Source organism: Panthera leo, chromosome F2, assembly GCF_018350215.1.
Source record: "Panthera leo isolate Ple1 chromosome F2, P.leo_Ple1_pat1.1, whole genome shotgun sequence".
In the NCBI taxonomy this organism is placed as follows: Eukaryota; Metazoa; Chordata; class Mammalia; order Carnivora; family Felidae; genus Panthera; species Panthera leo.
Genome location: NC_056695.1, coordinates 47,962,967 through 47,976,769, shown reverse-complemented (window position 1 = coordinate 47,976,769; position 13,803 = coordinate 47,962,967). Strand labels below are relative to the sequence as shown.

Sequence of the window (13,803 nt, the reverse complement as noted above, 5' to 3'; positions counted from 1 at the left end):
TAGTGAGGTCTCCGGAGGCCGCGCGGCTGCATCTGCAGGAGGAGGGGCACGGCTGTACCCGCCTCACGCCGAGGTCCCGAAGATCAAGGGACTGCCTCACCAGCGCGCTCAGCATAACGCCCCCTTGGTGAGAGCCCAACAGCCGCTTCCAAACGCTTAGTTTGTTGAAACAATTTCACGGGGCTTCCACAACGTCTCCCCGAATTGAGTCCTTTTCCTCCTCCTCCTCCTCCTCGCTCTCAAGCCCCACCTACCCCATCCACAAACACACTTTTCCCTCAACCGCTTCTTTTCGGTTGCCGAAATACGAAACAAGACAGCCCTTCCTCCTCATTAATTTTTTAACGGTGCGGTTTTCTTTTTAAGCCAATAGTGTGGCTTTGCCCAACACCGCTTCACACACGAATAGCGTTTGCTCCTCATCTCCTCCAGCGAGTGGTCTTACCGCGCCCCCCCCCCCCCCCGGCAGTCTCTCAGGACAGACCGACTTAGCGCGACATACCGTGTTTCTGAGGCAAGGCGAGAGCTAGCTGGAGAATCCGGACCGGGAGAAGTAAACCAGGCGCGTCCGGGCACCTCCGGGACCAGGGAGTAGAGCCCGGACCCCGCCAGGCGGGCGGGGCCGAAAGCCGCAGGCCGAATCCCTCACGCCGCGAGCGAGTAGGCGAGGCCCGCGGGTTCCGGGCTGGTTCTGCTGGGGGCCGGCGGGAGGCGGAGCCGGGAGGTCGGTGGGCGGGGCCTCCTGGAGCGGGCGGGGCCTCGAGACGGGGGAGGCGGGGACGGCAGGCGCTGGGAGTCCCTCACTGGGCAGGCGGGAGGCGGGGTCCGCGCAACGGTTGGTGCGGGGTTGGTCGAGGCCGAGAGATGTCCGCAGGCCGCAAGCGAGAGGCGGGGCCGGCCGGAGTAGGCGGGTCCCTGAGGCCGGGAGGCCGGGCCAGGCGGGTGCAGGGGGGAGTTGTTCAATCGGCCTGCGAGAAAGCGGAGCCGACGGGAGTGGGAGGGGTCTGTGCAGCAGGAGGCGGGGCGGGCTCAGTGGGCCAGTGGGCCACCTGGGTCCTGTCAGAGTTGGAGGTGGTCCGCTGCTCTTGGTTCCTTCAGCTCCCGTAGCTCTGGCGGAATCTGCGCGATGGGTGACCCGGAAAGGCCGGAAGCGGCCAGGCCCGAGCTGGGTGAGGTAAATGTTGCTGCCGTTCCCTGTCCCGCCCCACAGTCACGCCTGGCCTTTAGGTTGCAAATTGCAGCGGGGACCTGCAAGGTGCAGGACAGCTGTAGGAAATTTTACCCATTGTGGTCGGCAATCCGGTGCAGGCCCGGCCGCGAGCCCTCGCCGCAGCCTGGTTTCGTGGTTGTGAGTTCCCGGGAGGCCGTCCCAGGGGAGGAGTGACGAGGGAGCCGGGTTTCTGCTCCGCTGCTCTGCTCCGGAGCCAGCCAAGGGCAACGCTCTGAGGTTTCAGGCCGGGCCGAGGAGCCCCTCCCCCCAATCCTTGCATGCCTGGAGCCCTGGCTAAGGAAACCCAGGCAAGGAACGAAGACAGGTAGATCTACTGGAGAAATGCATCCCATCTCTGGGATGGTTAAAAGGAGTGGGAGGACGCATGCAGAAATTGACACAGGTGGATGGGGTGGTGATGATAGGTAGAAGGGCGACGCGAAATCCTCACAATGAAAAACCTCAGGTTAGGAGGCCAGATTTGCTCAGACTGGGCCACTTAACTAGCTGTGACTCTATGAGGTGTCACTTTCCATTTATACAGTGGAAGTGATACTTCTCTCACAGAGGATTAAGTAAAAGGCTTTATGCAAAGTGCCAGGGAAATTGTGGGTGCCTCACAAAACCTAAGTTAACATGTTTATCTTCTGCTTCTATAATAAAAGTGCATAATAACAGTAAATCAATTTATTAGACTGTTGTAGGGTAGTTAAAATTGTTGCTTTATAATTTTTGTACCCTGTTACTTTACAAATACTTGTAAACCATTTGTGTCCAAGAGAAATACTGTTTGCATTTATCTTGAACCTGTTGCTGTGTGTGGTATCTTCAAGTTTCAGCTTACAGAGACTCATACTTTGCCCTACATTTCTTTAGAAAGTTGTAGAGTCCAGATTTGGGGTTTTATTTTATTTGATTTTGATTTTGTAAACACTTAGTAACTAATTCACAACTTGTAAATATTCCTTAAACTCTTTCTTGTCCCTTTGAAACAAATACATTGAGTACCAATAGCCCCACTCCAAAAGGACAATTCAGAGTTTTCTTTTTGTGTTAATGGCACCAGCAATGATTCAGACTTAAGACCTAGACGTTAACTTTTGTTTATTATCCCTTTCTCAATGACACAGGCCCACAAAGACAGAAGCAGAACTTTAGCTCTGGAATGAATTCTAGTGAGCATCTGGTCCAAAAGTTTTTAACTTGAGATGCCGGGATGCCTTAAGCACTTTGTTTCTCTAGCTATGATGGTGTAGCATGGGCCACCTGCATTAGAATCAACTGGAGTTGTAAAAAGTATAAACTACAGGGCCTGCATTCCAGACACAGTAAATCAAAATCTCTTAGGATGGATTTGGGCCTGCATTTTTAACAAGTACTTCAGGTGATTCTGGTTCACATATTTTAAGAAACACTGCCTTAAAGCATTCATAGATGGGCTTGCAGGGGGTTTATGAATCAATCTCCTGGAGTTTATAGATTTTGTATGTGCGTATATGAATCTCCTGAGAAAGAGGTCCTTGGCTTTCATCAATTTCTCAAAGTGAACTATCATTAATCCAATTGATAGTACTGTTTTCAAGGTAAGAAAGTTTAGGCCAGAAAAGGTAAACGACATACCCAGGACCATATGACTGAATAGCGGAGCGGGGCTTAAAACCAAGTTCTTGCTTGTGGGCCAGTATTCTGTTTTGTCAGATCTGGTGGGAATATAAAAATGAAAATGAAAGTGACACCTGGGCAAATACAAATAGTATATGACTATATCAGCATCCAAATAATTGTCTTCACTCAATCTTCTCCAGGCCAAGGCAAACAAGTGAAAGTGGTGGGATTGGGGCTGTTTGGGAGGGAGGGGCCTGATAGCATGCCAGCCTAGACCAGTGAATGGTGAGGACTAGCTGGGGAATCTGCCCTGGCATGTCCTGTTGTGATGAAGTGAGCAGAAACTAAGGCAGGCAGGAACTAGGGTCACCATTCTGGATGAGACCATAGAATGTTGCCAAGGAATGCCCGTGTGGAACTTTATTTCAGGGTTTTATCACTTCATACCTGTGCAGCTACAACAAATTGTCTACCTTCAGTCTTACCCACTGTTTAATCTTTTTTTTTTTTTTTAACCATTACTAAATTAATCCTTCACTAAACCAGTGCCTCTATGTCACTCCTCCCAAGTAAAAATTCTTGAGAGGGTCCCGATTCGCATCAAAAATGCCCAATCCCTTAGGCTGGCAAAGCCCTTATAAGCAGCTTTTTCATGCTAACCACTACATCTTAACTCAGGCTGCCATTTGCACCTTTGAGATCAATACCATAGTTGCTACCAACATCTAGGGTTTTTTATTTTTTTTTCTTTTCCAGCTCATTCTGCACATAGGTATCCAATGAATCCTCCTCATGCCACTCCTATTCATGTTAATTTATATTCAGAAACTCTCCATGACCACCCACAGGAATGATTTTCAAACTGCCCCACAATGAATGCCAGTCCCTGGGGGCTAGAGAGCAAGTGGTGAGAGTTGGAATATGAACCTCTCAGTCCCCCAGATGTTCGAAAATCTTTGGCCCACACAATTAATTCCTAACCTCTTAACCTGATTGATATCCAGAGTGTGGATCCTTTACAGTTCTCTGTTTCATCTGTGGACAGAGCATGGCTTTAGCCAAATCAGATCACTTCTGTCTTTGCTTTTGATTGTCCTACATTCGTCTCAGCCACTTTTAATCCCAGCTGGCTCCTCTTCCATCTGTCCTTTCAATGTCTGCGTTTTCTAGGCAGTATCCTCAGCCATGCTGCTTCTCTAGATGTTCTCCCAGGATAATCCCTTTGGTGACTACTAATGGGATAGGTCACCACCACTCCTCTGCCGCAGTGTTATATTTTTAGTTGCCTTCTGGATATCTTCAAATTGAACAAATTATGTTTTTTATTGACCAAGTTGACCTTTTAAAAACTACTGTGTTTGTAACTCTTTATTGTTGTTATGGCTCGGGTCTGTGGAGGAGTTCATTCAAATTAAGCTTTTGTTAAACATCTAATGTTTGGGCGCCTGGGTGGCTCAGTCGGTTAAGCGGCCGACTTCGGCTCAGGTCATGATCTCGTGGTCCGTGAGTTCGAGCCCCGCGTCGGGCTCTGTGCTGACAGCTCGGAGCCTGGAGCCTGTTTCGGATTCTGTGTCTCCCTCTCTCTGACCCTCCCCTGTTCATGCTCTGTCTCTCCCTGTCTCAAAAATAAATAAAACGTTAAAAAAATTTAAAAAAAAAATCTAATGTGAGAAGCAAGTGTTTTTGTCTGATTTATTCAGTTATTCTCCAGATGCTGAACACTTTCTCTCTCATTTCTTGTTATGATCATCCAGTTGCTGGACCCATCAAGGGCATCTTCAACTCTTCCTTATCCTGTTACCTAAAATCCAAAATTTTAACAAGAATGATTAATTCTACTTCTGACTGTCTCTTTTGTTTGTTTGGTTTTTAATTTAATTTTTTATTTTTTAAAATTACATCCAAATTAGCATATAGTGCAACAATGATTTCAGGAGTAGATTCCTTAGGGCCCCTTACCCATTTAGCCCATCCCCCCTCCCACAATCCCTCCAGTAACCCTCAGTTTGTTCTCCATATTTGTGAGTCTCTTCTGTTTTGTCCCCCCTCCCTGTTTTTATATTATTTTTGTTTCCCTTCCCTTATGTTCATCTGTTTTTTCTCTTAAAGTCCTCATATGAGTGAAGTCTTAGGATTTTTGTCTTTCTCTGACTAGTTTCACTTAGCATAATACCCTCCAGTTCCATCCACGTAGTTGCAAATGGCAAGATTTCATTCTTTTTGATTGCCGAGTAATACTCCATTGTATGTATATACCACACCTTCTTTATCCATTCATCCATCGATGGACATTTGGGCTCTTTCCATACTTTGGCTATTGTTGATAGTGCTGCTATAAACATGGGGGTGCACGTGTCCCTTCGAAACAGCACACCTGTATCCCTTGGATAAATGCCTGGTAGTGCAATGGCTGGGTCCTAGGGTAGTTCTATTTTTAGTTTTTTGAGGAACCTCCATACTGTTTTCCAGAGTGGCTACACCAGCTTGCATTCCCACTGACTGTCTCTTAAAGCAGTCTTCTTTTGTGTTTCTACTGCTGGTACCCTAGTTCAGGCAGGATATGGGTAGGGTAATAATCTTTAAATTGTTCTCTCCACCTGCAATTTCTCTTCTAATATGATCACATTTCTGGAAAAGTGATCTTAAAAGGCGGATCTGATTATGTCTCTTGTCTAATTAAAAACTTTCTAAGTCTTGGGGCACCTGGGTGGCTTAGTCAGTTGAGTGTCTGACTTTGGCTCAGGTCATGATCTCACGGTTCTTGAGTTCAAGCCCCACGTCAGGCTCTGTGCTAACAGCTCAGAGCCTGGAGCCTGCTTCAGATTCTGTGTCTTCCTCTTTCTCTGCCCCTCCCCACCCCAACAATAAGTAAACATTAAAAAAAAAAAAAAAAAGGATTTAGAAACTTTCTAAGTCTCCTAATAGTCTATGTGATAGAGGCCAGATGCTAAAGTGTTATATATCAAAACAGAACACTTTCAACATTTTTTGAAAACCAGCATCTTAATAGCCATTTAACATGCAAAATACATACCTACCTTAACTTCAGATAAAGCTTAGAGACAAAGTATATATCTTAAAAGTGAAAAGTTAAAATTTTTTGCTTGTTTCATTTCAGCAGAATGATGACTTTGAGGTAAAAAAGAAAGTGTCAAAACAGTTGTATCAAAATGACTATAGAAAAACCACTGTGGCAAAATTCATATATATTTACACTGACAGCCCTCTTCCCATGGCTTTAATACCTGACCGTATTTTCCAAACAAAATTGTAAGCCCAACACTAATAGATAAAATCCACCTTTGTTTTATTAGTATAATTTTACTTAAGTTAATGTATAGAACATTACTTATAAAATCAGTTAATAGAATAGTGAGGCTGTTTTGATGAACCCATCATTTTGAATTGGGGTACAGATGGTAAGTGAAGATTTATATCAAACTTAGCAAACAATTTCTTTGCATATTTATCACAAGTTGTGTGTTTTTTTTTAAGTTTTTATTTATTTTAGAGAGAGATCACAGGCGAGCAGGAGAGGGGCAGAGAGAGAGGGAGACAGAGGATCTGAAGCAGGCTCTGTGTTGACAGCAGAAAGCCCAATGCAGGGCTCAAACTCACAAACCACACGTGAGATCATGACCCGAGCCGAAGTCGGATGCTCAACCAACTGAGCCACCCAGGGGCCCCTTATCAAAGTTTTCTTAATCAATTTACTACTAGTCAGTCTTGTGGATTTACCAACCCTATAAAATAAGTGGATAGCCACTGGCTTTAAAATGTAAGAGTAGTAGATTCTTCTCTGATGCACCCACATACTTCTGTTCCCACTGGTTGAGTTATACCTTACCAAATCAGTTGTCTTGTTTCCAATCTCATTTATAATACCTATTGTATTTGCATTGTAATTATTATAATTTAATTAAATGTGTAAACTATGAGAATGAGAAGGAAGTTGTTTCTGTGAAAACTTAAATTGGAAGCTATGGAGAACTCAGTGAAGATGACTCATTAAAAACAAATTCTGTAGAAGAGATGTAAGCAAGACAAGTATAAAAAGATTGGGAGGGAATCCTACAAGAGATAAGGACTCTGCACTCAGTGTTCCACCTTAAGTATGTTAAAACTAGAAAGTGTAAATGATGTGTTATATCATGTTTATGTCAGAAAGACTTGGGAGTCCAATCAGTGAGCCAAATTGACAACAACAAAAAGCTTTGACTTTATAGCAGAAAATGAGTAAGTAAATGTAAATTACATGTTTTAAGTTAAATACTTTAAGGCATATATCATTTTCTTATGGTTCCTTCCTTTAGCCAATTTCTAACTGCCAGTTTGGATCACTTTGCATAAAAGGGCTTCTACTGTTTTATTATTATTATTGTACTATTGTTTTATCCTTTTTATTTGGTTTTGAAAAAAATCTAGATTCACTCTAAATCACAAATACAAATGATTTTTGTAAAACAAAATACAAATGATTACAGATTCTGTTTGTTTGTTTTTGTTGTTTTTTTAAACTGCCCGTCTCTTAATCTCGTGTGTTCTTTAGTTAAGCAGAGATGGCTAGAGAAACTTTTATCTGAGGTCTCTCCCCCTCCCCGCCCAAAAAAGGAAAGAAAAATGACAACCTGGAAACACAAGTGCATGCATTCGTGGCATTCTTTCTGTATATACAGAACATCTGTTGTGTTTTAACCTGTTAAAATTGTAGTAAAAAATATTTCATAATGAAATTTTAATCTAGCATTTGTGACATTAGAGGGACCCAGAGTTCTTTAGAACGTATTTAGAAAGTCATCGGGAAGTGTTTTCTGCTTTTTATTTTTTTTCTGGTTTCTTCTCCTTCTATTGTCCCACACATACGGTAAGGTCTAGATTTAGAAAGTACATGCCATCATGACTTTTTTTCACATTGCTTTCTCTTGTAAAATTCTTAGGTCCATAGAGGATATTCTAGAAAACCTAGACCTCTGGGATGTATGCCCCTCCTGACATTGTATTAAAGTGTGTGTGGGTTTTTTTAAGGATCATGGAAATAAGTAATGTGTCATTTCTAGTCCAATTCAGAGGTTTATGTTGATTAAATCCTCCTCTCTTCATACTGCAAACTCTTTCATAATGCCTTCCTAATCCAACTACTTCTCTTAACAATTCACAAATTATCAGAACGGAACAGGAAGAATATATGTTCAAAAGTGACTTTCATTCCAATTTAAAGGTGCTAGTCTTATGCCGTTTTCAAAGATTCTGACATTGATCAATTAATCAGCATTTAAAAACTTTCAGGGCCAGAGTGCTTAGCTGCTAAATGGTTACTGTTTATGATGGTTCACATAGCAAATACACTGAAGGTAAAGAATTCCAGCTCCAAATATATACCTGTACCCCAGTGACAAAATATATAAAAGCGACACAAACAAAAAATGACTTCCATTTTAAAAATTTGCTTGAATATTTGGGGAATGAATATCAACTAAACCCCAGGTACTGTGCTAGGTTCTAGGGATTCCACAAGAGTAAAGTTAGTTTTTACTCTCGAGAAGTCTAGTCTAGAGGAGACTACAGACGAATAATAAGGAATTAAATTACAGTGAACTATGTGCCGTGTGGGGGACCAAATCCCCCCTTTAGGGGCCTGGGGGGAAGGAAATGTGGGAGTACTCAGAAAAGGCTTGGTTTGAGTGGTTGTTAGGGTATCTCACTGATGTCTTGTGGTCTTATGTTAAATTAAATTCTAAAGGTATCCAGTGATTTGAGTACAGGATAAAGAGAAATTAGCAGCCCCTTCACTTACTTAGCTAATGTGTATTGATGTTATGCTTGACACAGTACTCTGGGAACACCACAATAAATAAAAACTGCTTTCTACTCCCCAGGGCTCAAGTGCTTTATCTGGGGAAGCCTACACCTTCAAATAAGTAGTTATGAAATAAGACAGTCTAAAAAATAAGAGCATAAAAAACAAAAAAAAAAAAACAAAATATGAGTCTATATACACTATAGTGGCAGTATGTGTGCAGTGTATAAGCCCTACCTGTATTGGGATAGCCTCAGGCTTCAATTTTGAGCCTTTTTCTCATCTTGCTTTGCTTTAGTTTCATCTGTGAGAGTACACTTGCTTCGGAGAGTTGTGGTTGGTGGAAGCAATGAAAAGGATGAAGGAACATGATGGGCCTGGCACTGGAGAAAAAGAGACAGTTTGAATTAGGAGTCTGGAATAGAAATTTATCCCAATAATCTTGATTTATCTATTTTTTAGCCCATTTGTATGTACTTTGTATATATTCATTCTCATGCAAGGCACAACTCTTCTGATACTCTTGCTGACTGTTAAAAAAACAAAAACAAACAAAAACCTGGCACTGTCCCCTCGGAATGCCATCATTTCCAAGTTGTATGTATATAGGTGTGTGCTTCTCACTCAATTCTACAACGCTTTGAGCCAGCCCACAGTAAGACCATCTGTGGTAACGTTAACAAGCAAATAGTAATAACCAATTGGTAAATGGGAAGGTTCAGATGAACAAAGGTTGATAAATTGCTGGTAAGGAGTTTTCAGTTAAGTATTCTAATATTTCAGTTCAGATTAGGAAAAAAAAACACATTAAAATAAGAAAGTAGCTTATGATAGTAGCCTATTCATGCCAGCATCCTATCTCTGAGAAAGGCACTGAAGGGACATTTTGTGCACAGACTTAGAGATTTGCCCACCATGACACTTAGGGATCTAGTTTTGTGCTTATCCTTAAAGTAGCAATAATGACAATTTTGCTGAGTGCTCCTTATGCACCAGGGTTGGTTTAAAGCACTTTTAACCATTAAGATTAACCTGCGAGTTAAGTGTTATTTTACTGATAAGGAAAAAACCAGGGCTCAGAGAAGTTAAGCAACTTTCGATGGTCACAGAACTAACCAAACACTATTAACCAGGTACCAGATAACAGCAAGGATTCAGCCCAGGCAGACGGACTCCTCAACCTGTGCTGTCTGTTTAATTCCCCCAAACTGGTGTTTAGATATGTATAAAGAGGTAATGTCTACACAGAATGTGTGTATTTTATTTTCCAAAGAGGTTGTCTTCAGATTCCAATGAAAATGAAGTGAAATCAAATGAAGAGCCACTCCTACGAAAGAGTTCTCGCCGATTTGTCATCTTTCCAATCCAGTACCCTGACATTTGGAAAATGTATAAAAAGGCACAGGCATCCTTCTGGACAGCAGAAGAGGTAAGTGGCATTACCTTTGACAGCAGTCATATTCTAGTGCAGTGTTCATATCTTCTGTCATAGGACGTTGAAAAATGTTAACTTATATTGTAAGATATGTTGGATAAGATCAGTTGTTTAAGATAATGTTTGAAATTGCTGAAACTAAATAACAGTGTTCTCCAATGTTTTATGTTTAGACTGCCGTCTATGCCTGTAAACATGTTTCCTGCTGCAAAAGTGGCCTCAGTCTCCCAGGCTTTTACTTTCAATATATTTTAGAACATTTTCTATTTTTTTAATTAATTATTTTATTTTTATTTGAGAGAGAACATCGGGGGGGGGGGGAGAGGAGAAAGACACACACACACACACACACACACACACACACACACAGAGAGAGAGAGAGAGAGAGAGAGAGAGAGAGAGAATTTTAAGCAGGCTCCACGCCCAGCACAGAGCCCAACCTGAGGCTCTATCCCACGACCCTGGGATCATGACAGGAGCCAAAATCAAGAGTCAGATGCTTAACGGACTAAGCCACCCAGGTGCCCTAAACATTTTCTATTTTTAAAGAGACTTTTGATTTGCTATGACCAAATAAAACTAGTCTTTATTTCTGGCCAGCAGAATAAAAAAAATTCACCACAGCCAAAAAATGGCAGTGAAAGCCTTAGAGACCCTGCTTTCCATTGAGAGACTTACCTGATTGTGCAGAAAGAGCTGTGCTAGGGAATCTGACCACTAAGGCAGTGCTCTCCCTTCTGAGCTGTCAGCTCAGATTCTGTGCTCCTCCCAGTTTGGCCTCCTCCCAGTCTGGCCCCTCCTTCAGCCACATCAAACCTGGCGCTGCTGCTCCAACAGACAGGGTGGCTGTAGAATGCTGTATGTTAGGGGCATTTTCCGTCTGAAAAAGAGTTGAAAACAATAAATTAGAATCCTTGCTGGTTTGGTAAGGACAGGTGGTCATGTAAGTGGTTGCTCCATAGTTTGAACACACAAATAGTCATTATGTTCCTCTCTGAATATAATGGATGATACTTGCATACTTGCTCTGTGTGTACGTGTGTATTTATCTATATAAATAGATCCAAATCTATCTAAATATATCCATTTGTCTATTTTTCAGAAGATTGATTTCACACATGTAAACATGCACTGTTAAGAATCGAGGCCCTGGGGGCGCCCAGATGGCTCAGTTGGTTAAACGTCTGACTTCAGCTCAGGTCATGATCTCATGGTTTGTGGGTTTGAGTCCCACATCCGGTGAGCTTGAGCCCTGCTTTGGGTGGGTCACTCTTTCCCTCTCTCTCTCTCTCTGGCCCCCATGGATTCTCTCTTTGCCCTTCACTCACTTGCTCGCTCTCTCGAAAGAAAGAAAGAAAGAAAGAAAGAAAGAAAGAAAGAAAGAAAGAAAGAAAGAAAGAAAGAAAAGAGAAAGAAAAGAAAAGAAAGAATGCAGGCTCTGGAGCCAAACTGCTTAGGTACCAATCCTGACTCTACCACTTATTAGCTGTGGAACCGGGAACATTGGTTAACTTCTCACAGTCCTCATTGGAAAATCAGAAGGCATGAATTGTTGAAGCTTCTATTACACTAATTTTACCCACTTATCCATCTGTGTTATATTGTTAATATCTTTGTTATATTATAATTAACATACAGAGCAAAAATCTGAAACAAAATAAAACCCCAGTATTTTCAAATTGGGTCATACTGCTTGGCACGTCTGATTGTTTCTAACTGTCGTTTTTAGGAGGTGTTTTGTTAGATATGGTTAACTGAACAAATGGAGTACACAGGTGGCTTTTTCACTCGTCATGTTAAAAAGCTACTTGTGATACTTGGGTTTCTCAGAATTCATTTGAAAATTACTTGCATCTTTTAGCAAATATAATACATGTTGTATTATGACTAAGAAATACTAATTTAAAAAATTAAAATACATAGGTTGGTACATATTTTATAGGAAGTTTATAGGAAGATTTAAATACCCATTAAAATTTTTTTTTAAGTTTATTTTCATTTTTGAGAGAGAAAGAGAGCATGAGTGGGGCAGGGGCAGAGACAGAAGGAGACACAGAATCTGAAACAGGCTCCAGGCTCTGAGCTGTCAGCACAGAGCTTGACGTGGGGCTCGAACTCATGAATTGTAAGATCATGACCTGGGTTGAAGTCAGACACTTAACTGACTGAGCCACCCAGGTGCCCCTAAATACCCTTTTTAAAAGGAAGTAAGACACATTTAGTTCCACATATTTTTCCTTCAAACATATTATGTTAGTTCCAATTTAGTCATTGTGTTATCTGTAGTTTAGGATTATTCCTAAATATTTTTGATCATCAGAAATCTTGATTCAGAAGTAAAAGGTCTAGGGTTTTGGATTTTTCTTTTAAAGCTACCAGGCAGTTCTAATAACGAGTAGTTTAGGATCAGTATTTAGATAGTGAAATTGAGAATAAGTGAAATTTATAAGACTATTTGAAGTTGAGCGTTTGAAGGGGTAAGTTTAATGTTTAAGAGTGAGCATATTATAGTATTAAAATTTAATATCAGGAGTAGAATACACAAAAACTAAGAAGGTACCCTTAAGTTAATCCTGAGTTGAACTCTTAAGAGAATAGGATCTGGTTATTAGCTTGCATGTTTTAAAAGATATATACAACATATCCCCCCCCCCCCCACCACACACACATACACACACACACACACAAGCATTGTATCTCTAACACTTTTTACAGTGTCTGGCATGTTGTAGGTGCTAAGTAAACATTTAAAGAATAAAGTAACAGGAAAAAGATTTCAAAAAAGAACACAAATAATGAAACATTAATCCTTTTTGGAATGGTGAAAGAGATTAGGGCTTTGTAAGAATAAATAAAAGGAGGACAAAGGACAGTTATATATTTCAAATGTTTATGAAGTTATTGTGAAAAATACTTCAGAGATCTTCCTAAGACAAAATAATATCTACAAGATACATTTAAATCCTATTTTACATTATAGAGTCCATCAAACTCTAGAGTACCTTCCTCTATTAACTGCAAGGACTAGTTCTAATAAGCATTTTCAGAAATATTTCTATTCCCAGAGGAAGCCATACCTGTAAATAACTTTAAAACCTGGGTCGTTACATGCCTGGCATTACTTTCTGGGTATAAAAGTAGATTAGCTGCCAGTAAAGTAGCAGCTACTATTGTTTACGAGGTAGTTAATCTAACACTACAGTAAGTATTATATACCATGTTAAAGCAATGGCAGCTGAAAGTCATTAGTTTATTCTGCCTCAGTTCCTTTTTTTTTTTTTTTTTTTTTTTTTGAATTTTTAAATGTTTGTTTATTTTCGAGAGAGAGACAGAGAGCAAGCAGGGGAAGGGGAAAGAGAAAAGGAGACAGAATCCGAAGCAGGCTCCAGGCTCTGAGCTGCCAGCACAGAGCCCATCATGGGGCTTAAACTCATGAACCGCGAGATCATGACCTGAGCTGAAGTTGGATGCTTAACCAACTGAGCCACCCAGATGTCCCTGCCTCAGTTCCTTCTTGATCAGTTTTTAATCTCTTTCCCCCCTTTGGCCCTTCCTTCATTTTTTCTAGAGCCACTAGATTGTTTTTGTCCCTAGATTTATTGAGATATAATTGACCTAAAATATTGTGTAAGTTTAAGGTGTACAACATACTGATTTGATACACATATATTGCAAAATATGTTAGCTAACACCTGCATCCTGTGCAATAATTACCGTTTCTTTTTTGTGGTGACGATAGTTATGCTAATTTTAATA

General features: G+C 41.1%; 1 protein-coding gene and 1 long non-coding RNA gene across 3 annotated transcripts in view; one reads left to right on the top strand and one right to left on the bottom strand.

Annotated features, from left to right (window-relative positions):
- The first annotated feature begins 791 nt into the window (after nt 1-791).
- Nucleotides 792-13,803, top strand: part of RRM2B (ribonucleotide reductase regulatory TP53 inducible subunit M2B) — a 35,074-nt gene continuing 22,062 nt past the window's right edge. The window contains exons 1-3 of one of the 2 annotated variants that reach the window (XM_042923867.1): nt 792-835; nt 1,099-1,174; nt 9,886-10,041. In XM_042923867.1, the coding sequence (XP_042779801.1) occupies nt 1,127-1,174; nt 9,886-10,041 (204 nt within the window). In that variant the 5' untranslated portion in view covers nt 792-835; nt 1,099-1,126. Of the gene's footprint in view, nt 904-1,098; nt 1,175-9,885; nt 10,042-13,803 lie in introns of both variants that reach the window. The other variant, XM_042923866.1, reaches the window with a different exon arrangement.
- Nucleotides 4,517-10,773, bottom strand: LOC122210913. Its single transcript, XR_006198370.1, has 3 exons — nt 10,726-10,773; nt 8,850-8,995; nt 4,517-4,616 (listed from the first exon to the last, which is right to left on the bottom strand). It is a non-coding gene; the product is annotated as an uncharacterized LOC122210913 (long non-coding RNA).